Here is an 8,855-nt window from a genome sequence, read left to right as displayed (position 1 = left end):
GCAGTACCCGCTGGTGGAAGGCGAGGAAGAGGGAGGCCTCCACTCCGATGGAAGGACCAGGTGGAGAAAGACCTGTCTTCACTTGGTATTACCAATTGGCGCCGAACGTCCAAAAGGAGAGATGCATGGCGCGCTGTTGTGGACTCGGCTATAACCGTCTACGCCAGTCAAGAAGAAGATTATGCCCTGTTCGAAAAGTTCGATTTATGGAAGGAAATTTATATTTGAAATTTGACTTCTATTGCCAATTTAAGAATTCGAGTTATAGAGAACTTCGTGTTATAGAAATTTGAGTTATGGGAGCAAATTTGTATAAAAGCTATAGCCAATTCAAAAGTTCGAGTTATGGAGATCTTCGACTTATAGAAGTTCGAGTTATGGAAGTTCCACTGTATTTCAATTAAAAAAATAGTCTAACAAATTTTCTAGTTAGATTATAGAGCAAATCAATTAATACAATATCTCATCGTTAGAGGCTCTATTTTTTGATATGTTTTATTCCGATATCTTCATAATGCTTGAATATTTGATGATTTGATGATGGAAAGTAAAGAGACAGAAAACAAACCGTTAACAGTCGCTCTTGCTGTTAATACTATTGTCATAGCAGTGTTCTACTTTCCCTTTAATGGTATTCTTAGTTTGGGATATACAGATGAACGAGCTTATCATGGCATTCACCTAAAAAAACACATATCGAGCTAAACTATGACAAGAATGTTCTGTTCCATATTGGTTTCGACGAAATCTATTTCTTACTTAATTATCTTAGAGGTCATACACTCAGTTAGTCACATTATATACGTATATATTTGATTTAATGTCTGGGATATTTCCATTTCTGATAAGGAAACATTCATACCAGGAAACAATGCCTCTGAATGTTTTTAAGATATCTCAGAGATTTACACTGAGGTCCTCATATTGCCATTTCCCAAATTTGATTGAATGTGGTGAACAAAACTGGAATAGTCTGTGAAACATGTTCCGAAAGTAAAAGAATTATGCCATTTGGTGATTGCATCCAGTTGTTGTTGTACATTGGCTGAATTTTGGAAATACTTGTATTATTTTACAGCGATCTCAACGCTTATAATTTTTAATTAAATGAATAGTACAAATTCACGTTTGCATATATGAAATACGCAAATTCGCAAGATATTTACTTGAGCTTTGGAAGCTCACCAATCCACGTACATATACCTACATCCGCCCTTATATGTATGTATGTATGCATATGTGTATCCACAACTAAAGAGAAAAATGTCTCTCAAATGATCTTCAATTTGAATATCGCATCATACATAGAAATATATACATATGTATGTATATGTATGTAGGTATGTATGTCTGCGTTGCAAACTGTTCAGCCATTATTTGTTTAAGCGTTGTGAGATTTCAATAATTATAAATATAAATACATATTGATTTGATTTTGCAATTTGAGCCCCTTTCATAATTACTTTGTTTGCTTGCACAAGTCATATGACTTGCTTTACACTGTGAGTAACTTTTTTTTAATAACTGGCACACACAGGAGTTGATCGGTAGATAGTATATTAAAAAAATAAAAATAATATAACAGTAACTTGTGTACAATTAAACTCGCGCTGATAATATTACTGGTTCTGCTTCGATTTCAGCTACATTTGCCTTAAGCTCCGCCTCAGTTTGTTTTAAATCTGAAGCAGGGCTTTTTGTTGACGATGGTGAGAGATTTTCGGGTTTCTCATTGGCCGGTTGTTTGGAGTTGTTGTTTTTCTCTATTTCATCCTTAATTTCACCGTTTGCCTCTGTTCGTTTGTTGACCTCAGCGTGATCATTAATAGCTTCGAGTTTTTCCTGCGCCGGTGTAGCCTGGATGTTTGTCTTTGTAATTGTGATTTGGGTTGGTTTAGAATCAGTGTCCTTAAAAGTAGCGGATATAAGTTTTGTGTGCTGCAATTGGAATGCTGGCACAATGGGGAAATTGCCAAAATGTGGTTGCACAGAAATATGCTCAACCTGTATTCGAGTGGATCCTGGTGCTTTATTAGAAGTGTTCTCATCCGATGCATTTATTAATTCAACACTTGCAGGTTTTTCACTTTCCGCTTTTCGTTTGATTACAGAATGATTTTCACTAGCGTTTAAATGGCTTTCCGTTGATTCCGTTGTTTGATGTGCAAGGCTGCCTGCGTTTGAAGCTGATTGCAAGAAATTCTGCTCCAAATCCCCAATTAGCGATTGTAAGGAAATCTTCTTCAAACTTCCATCCTGATTATCTTCGTAGACTCGTCGCTTTACTATTTGCGATTGCTTTTCTGGACTATACAGATTTACGTTTTTTAAATATCCAACAAAAATATCATCTAATTGTGATGGCCGTGCTAAAGATATTACGCACATTGTGCTAAACAACTGAAAATACAAATTCATAACCTTTTATTGCGAACCGAAATTAGTTGTTAATCACTTACAACCAAATATGTTGCACCGCACAGCATAGTAGAGACGAGTGTATTCGTTTGAAGTGTGATTTCACGATCAGATGCGACTGCTTTACTCAAGTACGAATTCTTTTAGAAATACACTGACTTCGAGTTAGGCTTTTTAAAGTTTCGATCACACTTACCTGATGACTTACCACAAAAGCTTTTTCCGATCTCGTATTGAGCGTGCAAAGGTGCAAATTAATTTGATAATTCATTTTGTTTTATTTCAATCGTGTGACGCTTTTAATTACCCCTTAGAAAAGTCTAACATTCATACATAGCTTAAAACTACCAAATTTGTTTTATGTTCGAATATTCGTATTCACATATTCTATAGTAAATGTATGGAAAAGCTTACAACGCACCCGGACATCATCACAACGATTACTACGTATACATACTTATATATACAAAAGTCCTCAGTACGTCGTATTATCTAAACATATCATGCTAATTAACTTACATATGACATTATACTATGTAGAAGTTTTGGCATGAATGCTGAAATCAATTAGATACAAACATATGTAATTAATAACAATAAAAATTAGTAATGAAAGAAAAATTAAAATACTGCCCTGCAGACACAACCGCGATGTTTTGACAGCGGACCGCACTGACAACTTAATCCTCAAGATCCCCTTTTGTACACCATTACGCATCAAATGTTGAGTGTAACAACTAAATTGGGAGTTGTTTAAAAAACTATTCTAGTTTTCTCACACGCGGACACAAGGTTTAAACAAAAAGAGTTCGCAAAACAGTAACTGTATTTTAGAAAAGTTAGTCGAACGTTTCGTTGTTAAATACATTAAGCGAAATACTAAAACACGAGTTCTAAGACTTGACATAGAACCAGAAAGCTTTGCGACTAATACAGACATAATTTCTATAGCAATATATCCGTTAATTTTTTCGCAATACGCTAATACGGAACAATGTCTTCAATATACATAGTTCTATAAGCGTATTAAAAAGTTCGTACGACGAATTTCAATGAAGTTTAGCACATTTATCCCAAATATGTTTAAGAATTTCAACTTTTCCTGTATCCATCCAGAGGTTTTATGATCAAGAAGATAGATCTTTAAAAGATAGAAATTTAAAAGAGCCAGTGTAATGCATTCAGGGTTTTGACATTTTCAGCCGAAAGTAACGATGATTTTGATTTTTGCTACATTTGCAATTGGTGTTGTTAAAGGGTACTTAGTAGTCAACTCACGAACATGTGATATTTGGGGGGTTTGGAATTGAATACTCAACGAACAGCAAAACGCGCTAAATTAATTAGAGCCACCTCAGCGCATACACCTCACTTCCTTTTCCATGTTACCAATTAGCACATTCGATTTGATAATTAACGGTCGATGTTAATTAACAAAACTGTAAAAGCTCCGAAAATATAAACAAACATCAATTCCAGTTAAATGAGTTCGATATAAAAACAACGTAAATTATGAAACACAGTTCAAACAGTCCAAGTCGCTGTTTTACTGGGGAATAGTGTGGTTGAGAGCAAACTGATCTTCAACCATAAGAAATATAAGAGGTGGTCCACATTATCAGGCATAAACGGGAACCAGCGCAAATCGATAAAGATGTCAGTAAAATACACCGTTTTTATGTCCATTATGGTTTCATTACTCAGCGCTGCCTCGATAGCGTTACCCGTGCTGGAGTCATCAAGAGATGTAGATAACTCAACGTTACAGGAAATAATGGCCAGTGTTAATGATACCCCGAAAAACCTGTAAGTACGCAATGTTGACCTAAGAATTCTGAATAAAAATTGTTACTGATATTGCTCTATGAATAGCTATGTTGTAAAGGCTGTTGTCTATGAAATAGGCATATTAACGGAAGTCGATGACAACGAAACCAGTTTTGAAAGGTAGTAGATAATATATATTTATGTTGTCTATATACACATACAATAAGCAAGTCATTTATTTTCAGTCAAGAACGTGTGGATTTGACTTTCTACGACACCCACTCCAATCAGAGCCATATCAACCTTGGTAACGTACCCCTACCGATTCAAACGAACATTTCCGGACAAGTACTTACGGGTATTGCTCCCGTCAATATTGGTGCATTCAGCAGTCCCACCGAACTTTTGGAAACTTTGCCATTAACCGGAACTATTGTTAATATAACGCACAGCAACACAGCTTATTACCAACTCAGCAAGTCAAATGCTAGTAACTCGCTAAAACCTCATGTAACGGGCGTTGACGATTTGACAAATGTGTCCGACCTTTTCCCCGTCGTGAGCGAGGGGCCATTGCAATATCCTGTTGCTGTTAGTGATAAAGCAAATTATGTGGAAAGTTAAAAATAATTTAGGCTTATTTTCCGTTAGGCCGTTGTATAAACTGTATATAAAAATGTACATAAATATTTATTTTAAGTGAATACATCGCATCGTATCGTTTTACATGTTAATTTTGTTTTTTTTTAGATCTTTCCGAATATGTCAATGTGTGCGTGAAATGCAATCAGTCCAACCCTTATCCAAGATATAATATTAGTGGCTTTGCGGTTGATTTTATACAATAGTATATAAAGTTATTATATGGACAAAATCGGGTCCTTTGAATGTTACTTCCACCACTTCAGTTGTATTTTTCCCTATTGCCAATATATTTCAATATGTTGATGGACTGAGTAGGCAATTGAAAAGTAAAGTCATCTCTCAACGAACAAAAGCCAAACTGTACAAGTCCCTTATCATCTCCGGCTTTATGGTGCAGAAGTATGGACGATAAACATCCGATGATACGGCACTAGAAGTTTTCGAGAGAAAGCTTTTGCGGAAATTTCATGGTCCTTTGAACATTGGCAACAGCGTATACCGCAGGCAATGGAACGAGCTATACGACGACATTGACAAAGTTCAGCGAATAAAAAGACAGCGACTACGTTGGTTAGGTCATGTTGTCTGAAAGGGAAAAAAGGAGGAGGAGGAGGAGCAAATTACCAATTTGCACCAAACAGCGAGAATGAAGAGCGAATGGCGCGCTGTTGTAAACTCGGCTATAACCGCATAAGCGGTCTCTATGCCTGTTATGAAGAAGAATATATCTTAATTTCGTGCCGTTATATTTTATTTATATCGCAACAGCACTAGTGGGATAAATATAACCGAATAACGTATATTGAATTCATATGAAAGATTTTTTAACGTAAAGTTTTAAACGCGTCATCCCTAGTCGAATTTATTCGTCGAACAATTCTCGCGAACACTATCATCCATTGTCGAATATGTTCGCCCGAACACAGCAAATATAGAATACTGCCACCAACCATGAAAATTTTGAAGAAATGAACAGGGGGGCTGCTTTACTAACACATTCCTCACTTGTTCAAATACCCTCTAGTTAATATACATATATACGTATATATTCGTTAAAGCTCTAAAGCGGTGATATACTCTTTGCGATTTCAAAAAATACCATGTAAAAATAGTTCATTGAAAACTTCAAATCTTTTATTATTGCCTGAAATCCCAACAGTTATGTACATATTTATATAAATATATATAAAAATTGGAATTAAAATTTTATAGTAGAGTTGTTCCTGAGCTCCCAACTATGTGTTGCTTGCAATACTCCCACATAAACAGCGCCCCTGTTACGTGCACATTTAGGGAACGTAATAATCCAAATTGAGGTATTTCAATAGTGTAATCTAAAAACCCCAAAATATTGCTTGGTATTCCTTCTTTCTCGTGTCTGGAAATATTCAGTTATTACAAATTCATACAAATTATAAATAAATTATACTCACCCCAAAACTAATACACATTTGCGGGGGAATGTAAACCCAATTAAATTCTGACTGGCAACAGTTTGTTCGGCACCAATAATATTGAAACCATCTTCGTGTTTGTCCTTTAAAAAATCTTCCAAATTCGGTCGTGGGACCTCATAGATATTCAAATTTTTTTCAGCAGTCATGCTATAAATAAAATAGAATAATAAAAGAGGAGAGATAAAATTAACTACTCACCTTACACTTTTGAAATCGTCTCTTTCAGTAAGTTTTCCTGAGCTTAATACCAAATTCCGTATCCCAAGTACTTCACATGATCGTGCAATGCCTCCAATATTAGGAATTTTGTCTATAAGACTTGCCACCACGAACATCTAAGAAGTGATAAGAAATTTATACAAATTGAAGATAGTAATAAAACACATATTTACGTCAGAGTGCACAAGAGTTTCTGCCTCAGCAATGCTACTCATAGTACAAAGGACGCTTTCCGGGTTCATTTTGCGTTGAATATTAATAACATTGGTGCTAGGAAAAACTGCTTGCTCAGATGTGTGCGACTGTTTTGAAAAAATTCGTTTTTTCTTCGAAAATATATGCCTTGATGTTTCGTATTTTTTAAAGTCTAAATTCGATTCATATTCGTCGACTGGTGCCATTGTAATAAACATTAAATTATCAAAACATTTTTTAGCATCATCTATATATATATGTGGCAGCAATAACCGTACATCATTCAGCAATTCATTTAATTGTGATCCAATTGCCAAGGCTATTGCTTCTTGCAAATTGAAAAATTGATTTGAAATTAAAGTTTCAACACCACTGAAATATTAATGAAATATTACGATATCACTTTTCTTGAAATTTGCCATACCACCAAACAACGATATACGTACCATTTACTGTTTTCTAAGATTTTGTAAATAACCAGCTGAGCATATAAACGAGTCTGAAAATGGGGTCCCATTGTGAGTGGAAGAAGTTTGTTTATAACGACATTTCGATAGTCTTTAGGAAGCGTGGTCTGATTTAGAACAATGTAACAATAAACGATGCTAATGATAGACACCTGTTGGCTTGGTGTATGTTTGGTTACCTTCGAGTAAAGAAATAATGTAAATAATTATTATATAAGTCAATAGAAATTGTTGCACATTTAAATATATATATATGTATATCCAATAAGTAACCACGAAAGGACTCATATTCTGCTTTACATACTATTCGTATGTATAAGGCTAAATATTTGATTTAGTGACGCTTTTGTTTATAAATACTAATTAACAATTACTTAATAATTACTTCTGTTTGTTTTGATAGCCATGAGTCGTTAAGGAGTACTTGAATGGAACATATTTTAGGAAACTGTGTATATGACACACATTTGTTAAAAAATTTATTCTTATCCGGCAAGACCAAATGTTCTCATGATTGAAAAGAGTTTCACATTCACAGTTTCTTGTTATAATTTCAAAATTTCTTACATCATTTAATTTTTCAAAAATAATATCACCATTAGATATACATATCGCAACAAGCAGTTCATATATATAGGTAATGTTTAGTTGATTGTTATGATTTAACAATAGACTTAATATGATTTCACTGCATGTGCTTTCCCCTTTTGATTGTGTCATTAACGAAATTACTGCATTTGAAATTCTCATTTTCAATCGATGCTCAACTGAATTTTCAAAATATCTTGGTTTTTTTGAACTCAAAACTTCAAGTTTGTTAAGTAGTTCTGTAAGTATTATTGGTTTATAATCGATTGGCAATGATGAAATATATCTTAATCGCAATTGGTGTAAACGGAGGTATTTCCTTTCACATGTTTCTAGACAATACATTTCCTCTACCCTTCAATAGAAAATCAAATTAGTCAAAGTTTAAATTACTGTAGAATATTTTTACCTTGCGTCTCCGAAGTTTATCTCGCCCATCATAATGCCATCAATGTAAGTTTCTTTCTTTAGAATGACACCAGAATCTAATACCGCTGCGCAGATACCAATATTTTCAGTATCGGTATGTATTATTCGGTCCGCATACTCTTTCAAATGGTTTAAAGAATATGCGTTTTTAAAGTAATTAAATAAATTTTCAGTCCTGAAATATAAACGTAACATAGTACATATTTATATATATTTCAAAACGATTTAATTGTTTTTTACCTACACAACATAACAAAGCGATGCCATACGAGAGAATCGTTTAAGTACTCCTAATAACGTATCAATAATACATTCATCTACAGCCTTAGAATTAGAAATTAGCAATTTAGAAACTTTAAGCAATGTTTTATGGGATCCCGTAGTTAAAATATCTTCTATTTTCTCATTAATGTTGTATAATTTTACAGTATCTGTTATATACTCTTTTATAAAAAAATCCGGAAACTTTCTGCGAACAAAAGCTTCTGTATTTTTCCCGCAAGTCAGTTTTGAAATTATTTCATCACTCAATACTTCATAAGGACTGCCAATGTATTCATATAATCTCAGATTCCAAAATGTTTGACAAATATTTTGTACTATTTCAGGATTTTCCAACTCGAACACTAGCATGAAGAGTAACCAATTGAGGTCGTTTCTATCTGCTTCA

The 8,855-nt window shown here is 34.2% G+C and overlaps 3 protein-coding genes across 3 annotated transcripts; 1 reads left to right on the top strand and 2 right to left on the bottom strand.

Annotated features, from left to right (window-relative positions):
• Window positions 1-1,540: 1,540 nt before the first annotated feature.
• LOC105212987 (uncharacterized) lies at window positions 1,541-2,617 on the bottom strand. The gene is made up of 2 exons (XM_054229519.1): window positions 2,460-2,617; window positions 1,541-2,400 (listed from the first exon to the last, which is right to left on the bottom strand). Exons 1-2 carry the CDS (start codon window positions 2,484-2,486, stop codon window positions 1,600-1,602), a joined length of 828 nt encoding a protein of 275 aa, XP_054085494.1. The 5' UTR covers window positions 2,487-2,617; the 3' UTR covers window positions 1,541-1,599.
• Window positions 2,618-3,889: 1,272 nt separating this feature from the next.
• On the top strand, window positions 3,890-4,919 carry LOC105212986 (uncharacterized). The gene is made up of 3 exons (XM_011185443.3): window positions 3,890-4,224; window positions 4,291-4,365; window positions 4,431-4,919. The coding sequence occupies exons 1-3, from the start codon at window positions 4,073-4,075 to the stop codon at window positions 4,807-4,809; spliced, it is 606 nt and encodes a 201-aa protein (XP_011183745.1). The 5' UTR covers window positions 3,890-4,072; the 3' UTR covers window positions 4,810-4,919.
• Window positions 4,920-5,933: 1,014 nt separating this feature from the next.
• Window positions 5,934-8,569, bottom strand: LOC105212985 (probable methyltransferase TARBP1). Its single transcript, XM_054229514.1, has 8 exons — window positions 8,426-8,569; window positions 8,166-8,360; window positions 7,736-8,111; window positions 7,148-7,347; window positions 6,680-7,073; window positions 6,486-6,622; window positions 6,264-6,434; window positions 5,934-6,208 (listed from the first exon to the last, which is right to left on the bottom strand). The coding sequence occupies exons 1-8, from the start codon at window positions 8,434-8,436 to the stop codon at window positions 6,037-6,039; spliced, it is 1,656 nt and encodes a 551-aa protein (XP_054085489.1). The 5' UTR covers window positions 8,437-8,569; the 3' UTR covers window positions 5,934-6,036.
• Window positions 8,570-8,855: the final 286 nt, after the last annotated feature.

The sequence above is a fragment of the Zeugodacus cucurbitae genome, chromosome 4 (genome assembly GCF_028554725.1).
Source record: "Zeugodacus cucurbitae isolate PBARC_wt_2022May chromosome 4, idZeuCucr1.2, whole genome shotgun sequence".
NCBI classification, from domain to species: Eukaryota; Metazoa; Arthropoda; class Insecta; order Diptera; family Tephritidae; genus Zeugodacus; species Zeugodacus cucurbitae.
This window is presented reverse-complemented; position numbering and strand designations above follow the sequence as displayed.

Excerpts from the sequence above, each read along its gene's own strand:
- LOC105212985 (XM_054229514.1), bottom strand. Across the intron at positions 6,623-6,679 it reads AAACTCTTGTGCACTCTGAC|ATGTTCGTGGTGGCAAGTCT; the intron begins GTAAATATGTGT and ends ATCACTTCTTAG. Across the intron at positions 6,209-6,263 it reads AAATGTGTATTAGTTTTGGG|ACACGAGAAAGAAGGAATAC; the intron begins GTGAGTATAATT and ends GAATATTTCCAG.
- LOC105212986 (XM_011185443.3), top strand. The coding sequence starts at position 4,073 with ATGTCAGTAAAATACACCGTTTTTATGTCCATTATGGTTTCATTACTC. Across the intron at positions 4,225-4,290 it reads AATGATACCCCGAAAAACCT|CTATGTTGTAAAGGCTGTTG; the intron begins GTAAGTACGCAA and ends CTCTATGAATAG. Across the intron at positions 4,366-4,430 it reads AACGAAACCAGTTTTGAAAG|TCAAGAACGTGTGGATTTGA; the intron begins GTAGTAGATAAT and ends ATTTATTTTCAG.
- LOC105212987 (XM_054229519.1), bottom strand. The coding sequence starts at position 2,486 with ATGCTGTGCGGTGCAACATATTTGGTT. Across the intron at positions 2,401-2,459 it reads GCGGTGCAACATATTTGGTT|TTGTTTAGCACAATGTGCGT; the intron begins GTAAGTGATTAA and ends TTGTATTTTCAG.